This window comes from Miniopterus natalensis, chromosome 4 (genome assembly GCF_054644295.1).
Source record: "Miniopterus natalensis isolate mMinNat1 chromosome 4, mMinNat1.hap1, whole genome shotgun sequence".
NCBI lineage: Eukaryota > Metazoa > Chordata > Mammalia > Chiroptera > Miniopteridae > Miniopterus > Miniopterus natalensis.
Window position 1 is genome coordinate 65,803,040 of NC_142084.1, and position 12,891 is coordinate 65,815,930.

Here is a 12,891-nt window from a genome sequence, read left to right on the forward strand (position 1 = left end):
AGGGGTTAAGCAACGCACCTAAGATCACACAGTAAGTCAGTGCCTAAACCCACCTGCGGGCTCCCACAACCTGGGGTCCCACACTTAGATAAATGCTACGGTCTTGGCAGCAGCCACCCCATCAGGCTGCAAGGTCACCAAGGCCAAGGCCCAGTGAGCACAATGTGGATTCCTCCCTCCGTCCCACGGACGTTCTCCTTGAGAGTCGAATGTTGATTTTTTTTTTTTTAATCCTCACTCGAGAATTTTTTTAATTGACTTATTATTATTATTATTGATTCTAAGAGAGAGGGAGAAAAACGTAGATGTGAGAAACACCCACCGGTTGCCTCCCCAACACGCCCTTACCCGGTGTGCGTCCTGGCCGGGAATCGAACCGCAACCTTTTGGTACAGAGGACTATGTTCCAACCAACTGAGCCACCGGCCAGGGCCAAGTGTTGGTTTTTAAAATAAGTAACGAACAGCAGAATATTATTACGAATTTGTCGGGAAAAGGACTCGAACTAGAGGTTCCGAATTTCCCCAGCTACTCGCCGCTCCACTTCCTTCCATGGCTCCGCCCCGCCCCCGAACGAGCCCGCCCAGGTTCCCGGAAGTGGGCGGCCTAGAGAGCAAGCGCTGTGTGCGCAAAGCACGCCGGGAGTTGTAGTTCCGCCATCAGACGGAAGCCGGGACGGACGAGCGGCGGGATGTGGCGCGGAATGCTGGTGGCAGGCACCCGGGTGGGAGCAGGCAGGTGCCCTGCCTTGTGGCCTCGCCTCGCCGCCCTCTTCCCCACACAGCGTACGCCCGAGACGAGTCTGGCCCTGCAGCGGAGCTTGCACACGACGGCGGCCCGGGCTATCCCGCTCATTCCTATCGTGGTGGAGCAGACGGTAAAGCGGCCAACCGAGAACAGGACCTGGGGCTCGGGCCGAGGGCACCGCCAGCCCTGACCCTCACCTCCGTCTTTCTCCTCCAGGGCCGCGGTGAGCGCGCCTATGACATCTACTCGCGGCTGCTGAGGGAGCGCATCGTGTGTGTCATGGGTCCGGTGAGCACCTCGCACGCCGATCCTCCCAGCCCGGACCCTATGCGCCCCTTCTCCTCGAACCCCCTTGGCCCCCCCAGCTCTCCCGCTTGACTTTCCACCCTGGGCTCGCTCTGGGCACAGACACCCTCTTCCTTGCACATAAGTCTTCTGACTACCCCCCCCCCCACCAGCCCCTAGTACTTCCCACCATTCCCTCCTGACCCCTTCTTCAAACCCTCTTCTCCCTAATTTCTGATTCCCTCCCACACCCATTTCTGGGCTCCAATCCCCCAACTCTCCTGACCCGTTTCCTTCCTGTGCCCTGAGCCCACTGACTCTGTCCTTTCTTTGCCCCAAACCCCCTGGTCCCAGCCACTGCCTACATTCCCTCCTGAGTCCTGAATTCTTACTTGGGCTCTTGACAGTCATCCTGGCTCCCTGACTCATCCTCCAGCCACGCCAAAACCTGCCTTCCTTAGCCCTCTCCCCACCCCCCATCTGGGGATACCCTGTCTTCCCCACTTGCAGATTGATGACAGTGTGGCCAGCCTGGTTATTGCACAGCTGCTGTTCCTGCAGTCTGAGAGCAACAAGAAGCCCATCCACATGTACATCAACAGCCCTGGTGAGCGGGGCCCCCCTAAGTGCTAGGGGCACTCCTTGGACTTAGACACACTGGGTGACTGGGGACCCAGACTCTCAGACCCACCCCATCAGGGATATTCTCTCTCTGAAGAAAGGATTCAGAGTTTCCTTCAGAATCCCCAAAGTGTCTTGAAACCTCTGAAAACTGTCCTTGCTTTTAAGTTCTAGGTTTACAAAGCTTCAGCTAAACTTTCTCCTTTGTTTTTATTTTATTTATTTTTTTAATCCTCGCTCGATATTTTTTTCCACTGCTTTTCAGAGAGAGTAGAAGTGTGGGGTGGGGGGGACAGAGAGAGAGAGAAACATCGATGTGAGAGAGACACATCGATTAATTGCCTCCTGCACTTGCCTGACCAGGGCCAGGGATCGAGCCTGCAATCGAGCAAGGTACGTACGCTTGGCCAGAACCAAACCCGGGATCTTTCAGTCCACAGGCCAAGGCTCCAACCACTGAGCCAAACTGGCTAGGGCTAAACTTTCCTCTATGATCACAGATATAACATTTTTTTTATAGTTGAGTTGACGTTCAATATTATTTTATATTTATTTCAGGTGTACAGCATAGTGGTTAAACAATTACATAATTTACAAAGTGATCCCCCTGATAATTCTAGTACCCACCTGGAACCATACATAATTATTACAATTCTATTGACTAAGTTTCCTATGCTGTACTTTACATCTCTGTGACTTTTATGACTGCCAATTTGTACATCTTAATACCTTCACCTTTCTCACCCAGTCCCCCAACCCCACTCCTCTGTTAACCATGAGTCTGTTCTCTGTATCTATGAGTCCTTGCCTATTTCTCTTGTTTGTTTATTTTGTTCTTTAGATTCCACATATATGTGAAATCATATGGTATTTGTCTTTCTCACACACATAACATTTTACCAACCTGACCTAGTTGTCAACATTTTAAAATTAGTAGATTCCACTACCACCACCACCCTCTCCCTGCAAAAAAGGAATAGCCAATCTTGATTGAGTACGTCCTGTACCAAGCACTTTTCTAAGCACTTTATATGCATTTAACTTATTTGATTTTCATGGCATCCTCACCTAGCAGCTACTATTTAGTTACCATAATCTACAAGGAGACACTGTGGCTCCAAAAGGCTAGGTAACTTTCCTAGGCCACACAGATAATAGATTGCCCAGCCAGGGGTCATACCCAGGCAGGCTGCCTCCAGAGCTTCACCACCTAACTTCCTAACTTTCACCCCCACCCATAGGTGGCATGGTGACCTCAGGCCTGGCCATCTACGACACAATGCAGTACATCCTGAACCCCATCTGCACATGGTGCGTGGGCCAGGCTGCCAGCATGGGCTCCCTGCTTCTTGCTGCGGGCAGCCCAGGCATGCGCCACTCGCTTCCCAACTCACGCATCATGATCCATCAGCCCTCTGGGGGCGCGCGGGTGAGTGCCGGTCCCTGCAAGCTGCTTCAGGGATGGGGGACAGGGGTCTAGACAGAAGGACTGACTGGGTGAAACTCATGTGGGGGTGTCAGTATTTTAAAATGTAGGGTTTATTTTTATTCAGTTATAGTGAGGTCAACAGAAGATGATTGCTATGGAAAAGATAGTTCATTACTCACAGTTTCTGAAAAGAAGGACATGCCAGGCTATGACCGAGCCACACAGGAAGCATCAGAGTTGGTTAGGAGGCAGAGGGAGCAGGAAGAAAACATGACAAGAGCCTTTATTGTAGTTTCTGTGGGAAAAACTGGGGGCAAGATAAACAAGCTTAAGATTGGCTAGTTTGAATGTCTGCAACAAGCTCTGAGGTGTAATAGCTCTCCCTAGTTGTACAGCAACTGGCCTTGGGGTAATTGGGGAAAGGCAATAGTGGCTCAGAATCATAGGAGGTGGGGGGCGTATGGTCTCTGTAATGTCTGGTTTGCACATGAAAGGTGTGCTTTTAGGCAAGCTGTTTGCTATCTCTAGGAATTAGCTAGCCCTGGGAGGGACCATTCCTCTAGGTAAATGAGGTCTGGATACAGAAAATAAGAAAATATATTTAATCCAGGAAGCCTTCTTGATGGTGGTGAGAATGAAGCAGGATGTGGAGGGACTCATAAAGCTCTGTCCCACCTGCCTGAACCCTGGCAGTCCGAAATCCACAGGGGCTCCCGAGTCCCCATCTCCAGCCTCCCCATGACTGGTTCCAACCTCCTTCTTCTTGGGACGTCCCCCAGGGCCAGGCCACAGACATTGCCATTCAGGCAGAGGAGATCATGAAACTCAAGAAGCAGCTCTACAGCATTTATGCCAAGCATACCAAACAGAGCCTACAAGTGATTGGTGAGTGCCCTGCCCCAGGCAGACCCCCAACTGCTCCCCTTTATTTGAACCAACACAGATGTGTCAGGCCTTGCCCTTGCACTAAGCCAGGGCCTCTCAATCTTGGCACTACTGACCCTCAAGGTCAATCATTTTCTATGATAGGGGCTGTCCTGTGCACTGTGGGGTATTGAACAGCATCCCTGGCTGCCACCCACTTGATGCCAGGAACACCTTCCAATTATGACAACCAAAACTGTCTCCAGACATTGCCCAGTGTCCCCTGAGGTATTGAATCACCCCCAGTTCAGAACTCTTGTCCCAAGCACTTTAAAAAAACCAAAAAAACAATTTACTGCCCTGGCCAGTGTGGCTCCATGGTTAGAGCGTCAGCCCCCACACTAAAGGATCACAGGTTCAATTCCCAGTCAAGGGCATGTGTATCTGGGTTGCAGATTCAATCAGGGCACATGCTGGAGGCAACCAATTGGTACGTCTCTCTCACATTGATGATTCTCTCTTCCTCTCTTCCCCTCCCTCCCTTCCACTGTCTCTAAAAAGCCAGTGGAAAAAAATATCCTCAGGTGAGGATTAACAAAAATAATTTACAGAATCCTCAAAAACTCCTTTGAAATAGGTCAAAAGCTTAAACCAAGGTCTTCAACAAAGACTGTTCCAAGTGGCCAAGAAACATAAGAAAAGATGCTCACCATCTTTTTTTTTTTTTTTTTTAAATCCTCACCCAAGGATATTTTTTCCATTGCTTTTCAGAGAGAGTGGAAGGGAGAGAGAGAGAGCAAAACATCAATGTGAGAGAGGCGCATTGATTGGTTGCCTCCTGCACACACTCCAACTGGGGACCTTGACCAGAATCGAACCTGAGACTGTTCAGTCCATGGGCCAGTGCTCTAACCACTGAGCAAAACCAGCTAATACAGTGCTCACCATCTTTAGTGCTGCTGTTTAGTCATGACATTATGAGTTATGAGGGAAAAGAAATTAGGCCGCAACGGGATACCACTTCAATCCACTGGAATGGCTAAAATATAAAATACTGACAACACCAAACGTTGACAAGAATGTGGAGCAGCTGGAATGCTTATCCACTGTAGGCTGGAGTGAAAATGGTACAGCCACTGAGGCTCTGACCTACAGCTCCCGAACTTCAGCTCTTTGGCATTCCTGGCTAAGGCTAAACATGCAAAAAGATGCTGGGATTCCCCCCGCTTGACATATAATTGGGAGAACTGAGTGCTTATGTCCATCAGAGATGCAGACAGGAATGCTGATGGCAGTCCTGTCTGTACAAGCCCCAAGTAGGTAAATACTCAGATAACCGCAGCAGTAGAATGAGTGCATTAGTGGTGGTTTATTTACACCGTGGGAGACTAAAACAGCAGTGAGAGAATGGTCCACAGTAACACGGCAGCTTGGGTGAGTCTCAGAAACCTAGTGCTGAGTGGAAAAGTAGTAAACACTGCGATCCCACATGTTAAAGAACAAGAACAGGCAGGACTGTCAGGCCTCTGTGAGGACAGTGGTTACTCTTAGGCAGGAGGACTTAGTGACTTGGGCCCAGGAAGTGGGCCCAAGCTGGGTTTCAGGGGTTCTCGCAACATCCCTTCTTTTTCATTTTTTAATCCTCACCTGAGAATATGGTTTCCTTTTTTGTTTGTTTGTTCTTTAGAGAGAGAGGAAGGGGGAGAGAGAAAAACATCAATGTGAGAGATTTTTCACTCATCAATTGGTTGCCTCCCATATGCGCCCTGACTGGGAATCGAACCCGATGCCTTTTGGTGTATAGACGATGCTCCATCTGAGTCACCCGGCCAGGGCCAATGTCCCATTTCTGGATCTGGGTGCTGGCCATGTGGGTATCTTCAGTCTGAAATTTATCACATTATCTATTTATGATTCATCCCCTTTCCTGGATTATTATCCATTAATAACAAGTAAAAATATAAAAATTGAAATAGATATTTTAGCAATGGGGAAACAGGCACAAAGGGGAGGACCAAGGTCACACAGGGGAAAAGTGGCAAAAAGGGATCCAAACCTACCCCTAGGTTTCTGTTTTTAACTACACATGTCCCGCCTCCCACTCCCCCCTCCCAGAGTCGGCCATGGAGAGAGACCGATACATGAGCCCCATGGAGGCCCAGGAGTTTGGCATCTTAGACAAGGTTCTGGTGCACCCACCTCAGGACGGTGAGGACGAACCTGAGCTAGTGCAGAAGGAGCCTGTGGCGGCAGTGACGGCAGCAGAACCTGCCCCAGTGAGCACTTGAGTGGACCTCACCCTCCAGAGGAAAGTGAGGGGCCAGAGGCTAAGGCTGCTGCCCTGCTGGCCTCTTGCTGCTGAGCCTGGAGGAGCCCCATGAGGACTTTTGGACTTGGGGATGCCCCTAGTGGTGGGTATCCTGGCTGAGACACTGTGATTTTAAATTAAATCTTTGTAGTATTTGCTCCCCTTCTGTGGCTTCTTCCTTCCCTGCTCCACCACTGCACGTGCTTCACAAGGCCCTTTCTGCTTTGGCCCTGACCCTGAGGCTCTAATCTTCAGCTCCTTAACTTCAACAAAATCGCCTGAGCATATACACCATTCCACGTTCTGTTCTATAGGCCGCGGCACATCATGAAGAAAACACAAAAATCCTTGTCCTCAAAGAACTTATTCTTGTGGAGGTAGACAGTTTAAAATCAGGAAACACAGTAGGCAGATTGTGTGTGTGTGTGTGTGTGTGTGTGTGTGTGTGTGTGTGTGTGTGTGTGACAGTTTTAGATAGGGTGGCCAGTGAAGGCCTTGCTAAGAAGGTGACACTTGAGCAAAGACCTGAAGGAGGTGAGGGAGGGAGACTTGTTGCTATCTTGGGACAGAGCAGTCCAGGCAGAGGGCATAGTGAGTGCAAAGGCCCTGGGGCAGGAGTGTGCCAGGCACCTGGGAGGAACCATAAGGCTAGAGTAGAGATTAGAGCAGAAAGGGGAGAAATATAGGTCTCAAAAGGCCTGGTAGGTCTTAGCAAGGAGGGAATAAACTGCAGAGAGTTTTGAGAAGAGGAACAAAAAGAAGTATCACTATGGCTCCCATGGAGATGTGGGAGGAGTGCAGCAAGCTCAGAAATGTGGAGACCAGTTAGGAGACTGTTGGAATAATCCAGATGAAGGCTGAAGGCCAGACCAGGAGTTGAGAAGAGGTCAGGTTCCAACCAGGTTGCTAGGGCCAGGTTTTAAAGGCAGGGCTGACAGCTGGGATGTGAGATTTGAGAGAGAAAGTAATCTTCATAAACTCCAAGGGATTGGCCTAAAGCAGCTAGAAAGGTGGAGAGTTGTTAACTGAGAAGGGAAGGCTGGTGGGAGGAGCAGGTTCTAGGGCCTTGATCAGAAACTGATTTTGGACATGTTATGTTTGCTGTTGGATGAGCCTCAGACATCTCAAGGAATGGGTAAGTCTGGGTGAGGGTTGGAAATAAAAATGTAGGAGACATCAGCTTGTCAATGAATTAGTGGTCAGGCTGAGAACTGGCAGTTGGATTTGGCACAGTGTAAGCCACTAAACGACCTTAAACAAGCACTTTCAGTGCTGTGTGGGCCCAAAAAGAATGGGCTGGGAAATACTGGAGCCAGACAAGTCTTTCAAGGAATTTTGCTGTAAAGGAGAGCAGAGAACATGGGGCTGGGGCTGGAAGGAGAATTGGAGTGAATTTTATGTGATTTTTGTTTGTTTTGGGGGCTTTTTTTAGTTAATCCTCACCTGAGGATATTTTTTTTCATTGATTTTGAGAGAGAGAAAGAAACATTGATTTTATAGACATATATCGATTGGTTGCCTCCTGCATGCTGGGGCCAGAGTTCAAACCTGCAACCCAGATATGTGACCTGGACCAGAAATCGAACCTGTGATCCTTCGGTGCTCAGGCTGACATTCTAACCACTGAGCAACACCAGCCAGGGATGAATTTTATGTTTTTAAAATTCAGAGGACTTTTTAATTTGGCCATCTTTATCGGTTACATTTGGCAGAACTTTTCATTGTGGACAATTTTACATACATACAAAAAATAGAAAATACAGGCTAATGAGGCCTCATGTACCCATCACACCAATCCAAGGCCAATTTTGATTCGTTCCTCCCTGTCCCCCACTTCCCTGGATTACTTTGAAGCAAATCCCAAGTCTCATTACATCTGTAAATATTTCAGTATGTCTAAAAGGATAAGGAGTCTCCAAAAGGACAACCACAATACGACTTTCAAACCTAAAAAAGTTACAGTACTTACAAATATCCAACCAGTGTCAAAATTTCAATACTTATAAAAAATTAAAATATATACAAATATCCAACCAGTGTCCAAATTTCCCAAGTCTCTATTTTTCTAGCTTGTTGCAACTAGTTGACAGATCTCTTAAGTCTGTAATTGCAGGTTTCCCCATAATCTCTCTCAGTCTCTCCCTCTTTTCCTTCTTTTTCCTTGAGATTCATTTGTTGAAGAAACAGGTTTGTCTGTCTTGTGGACTTTCAGTCTGGATTTTGATGATTGGGTCAGGAAATGTGGTGACCTCTATCCTAGGTATTTCCTGTAACTTGGTGTATACATGTAGAGAAATCTTATTGGATTCAGGTTCCCCTTTGGTGAACTTCCATCGAGAGGCACATAAAATCCAGTTGTCCCTCCTTTCGTGACTTTAGGGGCCGACGAGAATCCTTGTCTAGATCCATTATATAATTATTCCAGTAAAGGCTGCAAAATGGTAATATGTCAATTCTACCATGAAGAGAGGAGTTTTTTGTTTTTATTGTTTATAAGGTGCAAACCAGTCTGTCTATGTGAGTGGGAATAATCTCTTGGAGAGGCGTAAAAAAGTGGTGCCTGGCTTTGACCTTTGGCAGCAACCCCTAAATCCTCAAACTGGATCCTATAATCGTGACCTGACGTCACTCCTCTGACCCCTGTGCCCCTGATCCCTTCCTCTCAGTCTAACTGTTCTCTATCCTGGGCAACTCTATAACGTCGGCGTTGGCCCAAATTCTACGACCCCTAACCTCCAACCCGGGCCAGATCCCGCTTTTGCCCCCTGGAAGACGGACTTGCGGGACTGCCAATAGTTTAAGCTACTGAGGGATGACGCCCAATAGCGCAGAAGAGGAGGCGGGCCCTGGGAGGAGTCAATAGCTTAAGAAGGAGAGCCAAGCAGCAACCAGTTAGCCTTGAGCGAGAGGCGGGACACTGAGGAAAGCCAATCGCTGGAGGGACTCGACGCAGCCGCACTCCAAGGCTCTGGGACGGGGGCGTAGCCCCGACCTCGGCGGGTCCCGCCCCTGGGCTCGGAGGCTATGACCGGGAGCGGGTGGCTGGCGCTGCGGACGTTGCCCGGGCCTGGCTGGGTGCGGGGCTCTGGCCCAGCCGTGCTGAGACGCCTGCGGGATGCGGCTGTGGTGCGGCCCGGTTTCCTGAGCGCGGCCGAGGAAGAGACGCTGAAGCGCGAGCTAGAGCCCGAGCTGCGCCGCCGCCGCTACGAATTCGACCACTGGGACGCGGTGAGGCCGGCGACGCTGGAGGCGGGGCCGCGTCAGAGGCGGGGCCAGGGGCGTTGGGGGCGGGGACGGAGCGGGGGCTACAATGAGGGCAGTGCCTAGGATGGGAGCTGTAGGGGCGGGGCTACGGTGGGGACGGGAGTGAGGCTCTGGGTGGGGCGGGACTACGGCTGGGGCAGGACCTTGGGCATGGGGCGGGGTCTTGAAGCTAGGGGTCACTGGGAGCCGAGAGGGCTCTTTGAGGATGAGGCCAGGGTCATAACTGGGGGCAGGACCAGGAACTGAACGGTGTTTGGCGCACGGGACCAAGATTAGGGAGAGAAACGGGTGTGGAGCGAGATGTGGGAGGGTCACCGTTTGGGGGGGATACTGACACAAAATTGAATATTGTGGCCGCTCAGCATTGGGGCCCGGATTTGGGACTGAGTTGGAGCTAGAGGGAGGGTAAAAAAGACTGAGGCCAAAGTAGATGGGGCAGGGCTCAGGGTTTGAGACCCAGATCATGGCTTAGATTGGACAAAGTTTGTGAGTTGAGGGCGAAGTCAAGGGTCATGCTGGAAAAACAGCCCCTTGCTGTTTGAAGATGTCCCTGCCTACCTCAGTTTCCCTGTCCTCTCCCCCATGACCCCCTACCCCTGGGAGTTTCCACGTTTGACCTGAGCTCTCTATGCAGGCCATCCACGGCTTCCGAGAGACAGAAAAGTCTCGCTGGTCAGAGGCAAGCCGGGCCATCCTGCAGCGTGTGCAGGTGGCTGCCTTTGGCCCTGGCCAGACCTTGCTGTCCTCAGTGCACGTGCTGGACCTGGAACCTCGGGGCTACATCAAGCCACACGTGGACAGCATCAAGGTGGGCAGCAGCCAGCATCTTGGAGCTCCTAGCTGGGGTTGGGACAACCAGGCCAGAGCCTGACCTACCACCATGTGCCCTCTTCCAGTTCTGCGGAACCACCATCGCTGGCCTGTCCCTGCTATCTCCCAGTGTCATGCGGCTGGTACACACCCAGGATCCAGGGGAGTGGCTAGAACTCTTGTTGGAACCAGGCTCACTGTATATCCTTAGGTACTGCCCAGCCAAGGAGCCCTCACCCTACTAGTCTCTGGTCAGACAATACCCAGCACTTCAAGCACCTTCTCATTCAGCCCTCACAAAAACACTATCATCCCCTCCCTACGTAGCAGACACTCAGCCTAGAACAGGGTGCCGGCACCCCACCCAGTTACTGCCTCTATTTTCTCTTGCAGAGACTCGGCTCGTTATGACTTCTCCCATGAGATCCTTCGGGACGAAGAGTCCTTTTTTGGGGGACTTCGGGTTCCCCGGGGCCGACGTATCTCTGTGATCTGCCGCTCCCTCCCTGAAGGGATGGCGCCAGAGGAGCCCAGGCAGCCATCCCCAGCCTGATGACCCCTAGGCCCTTCCCCCAGCTTCTCAGAGACACTGTGTGAATAAAGCTAGGAAATGGACAAGGTGGCCTTCCTTGCACTGGCTGTTTGCTGGGGCTGGGATCTGCAAGGGAAGCCCAGGACCCAACTGCCCACCAACCGAAAGCTAAGATAGCAGGGTCAGAGTGCACCCCACTGAACACAGAGTCACAAGACCCCAGGAGCAATTTTCTTTATTGTGTTCCTTGCTGGCAGCCCCAACCCACCCCCACCTTCCCATCTTTGCAGCATCCAAGTCTCCAATAAGTAAGTCAGCAGAGCCCTAGGGTGGCTGCAGGGCCCCGGTCTGGGTACCTTCAGCCACTGCAGCTGCAGGCAGCCGCTGAAAACTGGGGCAGATACTGCCAGCGGTGGTGGTCATCCAGGAAGGCCACATCCACATAGCGGGTGGGCTGGCAGCAGGGGCCACCATGTGCTCGTCCCTGGCTTCGCAGCCGGGCCAGCGTCAGGCTGTGCTGAGTACGAGCACCTCGCGGACAGCTGCCAGCGCAGTAGCGGAAGATGATCATCTCCTCTGAAGTATAGCCCAGGCCCAGCTCCACCACTGGCAGGGCCAGGCTCCACAGTTGGCATGGGCCAGCAGGAGCTCGGTGCAGGTGGGCACCTGGGGGCACAAGGGGCAGTTGACAGCGGAGTGGGGTTGGCCAGCCAGGAGTTGGGGAGTCACACGGGGTCCTGGGGGTACTTACCCAGCTGTGGCTTCCAGGTTCCTATGTCTGCTGCTGGCTCAGATGAGAGCGTTCCCTCTACCACTGGAGCTCCTGGAGCACCCTGGCCCCTGCTGAGACCCAGCTGCAGTGACAGGAGCAGCAGAGAACCTAGCAGGACTCTTCCTGTGGCCATTGTGACGAACAGGTCCTGAGGATGGGCATGTCCTGTGCTCTCAATTTATCCCCATCTGGTCTGGGAAATAACCTCTTCACTGCTGGATGCTGCATGGACACAAAGGCCCTGTGTCCCCCACCAGCTTATCTTCCACATCCCCAGATCCAGGCAGGTCAGCTCCCTCTGCCTCACATTCTGTCCTTCTAAGAGTTAAGGGCTCACCCCCACATCCAGACATTCCACAGGCCTATTTCCGACACCCCTCCACCCTTTGATTTACGATAGTTGTGGCGGCAGCCAGGGCCCAGCCCAGGGTGAGCAACCAGGGTCCCTGCCCCACCTGCCATCTGGAAGGACAGGTGGGGGGTTCTGTGGGGCCCCTTCCCACTCAGGCAGAGTGCTGAGGCTCAGAAGCCCCTGTGTTGGGCACCAGGTGGAATGGGGAGGGGAAGAGGTAGGTTGGCAGGTGAATTAGCTAATGGGGACTCCATCATGGAGGATCCGCCTAGAGGATTAAGACTTCATGCCCCTGTCTCTGGGCCTGGCTGAGCCAGTGTCAAAACAGGAAAAGGGAGAGACTCTAAGAGAGCCAAGGGCTGGGACACAAGGGGCAGGAAGCTCACCCTGCAGGGACTCCTGTCTCTAGAAGGTCCACCTGAGGACTCTGGGACCTCAGCCCCATCCTGGTGTCCAGGGCATCAGAGCAAGAGCAGAGGTTGATTCCCACTGGGTCTTGGAGGCAGCTGCAAGTCACAGTGACTTCCACACCCAACCCATGTAGCCTGTGGAAAGTGAGACTGTCCCTTACCAGTGAAAGGAGGCTAATCAAAGTCCCTCCCACATGGGGTTTTGAGGGCAGTCAGTGTTTAACATGGTGCTTGGCATAGAGGAGCTTGGGAGAGCTTTTGAGACAAAGGAAATTCAAATAGCTTTTGCATGTTGAAGAGGTGCTCGACCTCACACAGGTGAGACTGAGTTAAAACTCAAGTGAGACTCAGAACCCAAGATTGGCAAAAATCTAAACATTTGCTTCCACATGGCTGGGGTGCATGCATGACAGGCATACCCCACACTGTGGGAGGGAGTGTAAGTTGACAGCAGTTGAGCATTTGATACTGAATTGCAAATCCCATCTCTCTAACCC

At 51.5% G+C, this 12,891-nt stretch overlaps 3 protein-coding genes across 3 annotated transcripts; 2 read left to right on the top strand and 1 right to left on the bottom strand.

Annotated features, from left to right (window-relative positions):
* The first annotated feature begins 691 nt into the window (after positions 1 to 691).
* Positions 692 to 6,412, top strand: CLPP (caseinolytic mitochondrial matrix peptidase proteolytic subunit). Its single transcript, XM_016197985.2, has 6 exons — positions 692 to 877; positions 964 to 1,035; positions 1,543 to 1,639; positions 2,895 to 3,082; positions 3,862 to 3,967; positions 6,062 to 6,412. The coding sequence occupies exons 1-6, from the start codon at positions 692 to 694 to the stop codon at positions 6,232 to 6,234; spliced, it is 822 nt and encodes a 273-aa protein (XP_016053471.2). The 3' UTR covers positions 6,235 to 6,412.
* Positions 6,413 to 9,278: 2,866 nt separating this feature from the next.
* ALKBH7 (alkB homolog 7, RNA demethylase) lies at positions 9,279 to 11,171 on the top strand. Its single transcript, XM_016197913.2, has 4 exons — positions 9,279 to 9,482; positions 10,153 to 10,326; positions 10,415 to 10,539; positions 10,722 to 11,171. Exons 1-4 carry the CDS (start codon positions 9,279 to 9,281, stop codon positions 10,879 to 10,881), a joined length of 663 nt encoding a protein of 220 aa, XP_016053399.1. The 3' UTR covers positions 10,882 to 11,171.
* A 47-nt stretch (positions 11,172 to 11,218) lies between these two features.
* PSPN (persephin) lies at positions 11,219 to 11,791 on the bottom strand. Its single transcript, XM_016197914.2, has 2 exons — positions 11,612 to 11,791; positions 11,219 to 11,526 (listed from the first exon to the last, which is right to left on the bottom strand). The coding sequence occupies exons 1-2, from the start codon at positions 11,763 to 11,765 to the stop codon at positions 11,219 to 11,221; spliced, it is 462 nt and encodes a 153-aa protein (XP_016053400.2). The 5' UTR covers positions 11,766 to 11,791.
* Between the last annotated feature and the right edge of the window lie 1,100 nt (positions 11,792 to 12,891).

Coding starts and splice junctions, on each gene's coding strand:
- CLPP (XM_016197985.2), top strand. CDS start 692: ATGTGGCGCGGAATGCTGGTGGCAGGCACCCGGGTGGGAGCAGGCAGG. Junction 878..963: donor CTATCGTGGTGGAGCAGACG/GTAAAGCGGCCA, acceptor TTTCTCCTCCAG/GGCCGCGGTGAGCGCGCCTA. Junction 1,036..1,542: donor TCGTGTGTGTCATGGGTCCG/GTGAGCACCTCG, acceptor CCCCACTTGCAG/ATTGATGACAGTGTGGCCAG.
- ALKBH7 (XM_016197913.2), top strand. CDS start 9,279: ATGACCGGGAGCGGGTGGCTGGCGCTGCGGACGTTGCCCGGGCCTGGC. Junction 9,483..10,152: donor AATTCGACCACTGGGACGCG/GTGAGGCCGGCG, acceptor CTCTCTATGCAG/GCCATCCACGGCTTCCGAGA. Junction 10,327..10,414: donor CACACGTGGACAGCATCAAG/GTGGGCAGCAGC, acceptor GCCCTCTTCCAG/TTCTGCGGAACCACCATCGC.
- PSPN (XM_016197914.2), bottom strand. CDS start 11,765: ATGGCCACAGGAAGAGTCCTGCTAGGTTCTCTGCTGCTCCTGTCACTG. Junction 11,527..11,611: donor AACCTGGAAGCCACAGCTGG/GTAAGTACCCCC, acceptor TTGTGCCCCCAG/GTGCCCACCTGCACCGAGCT.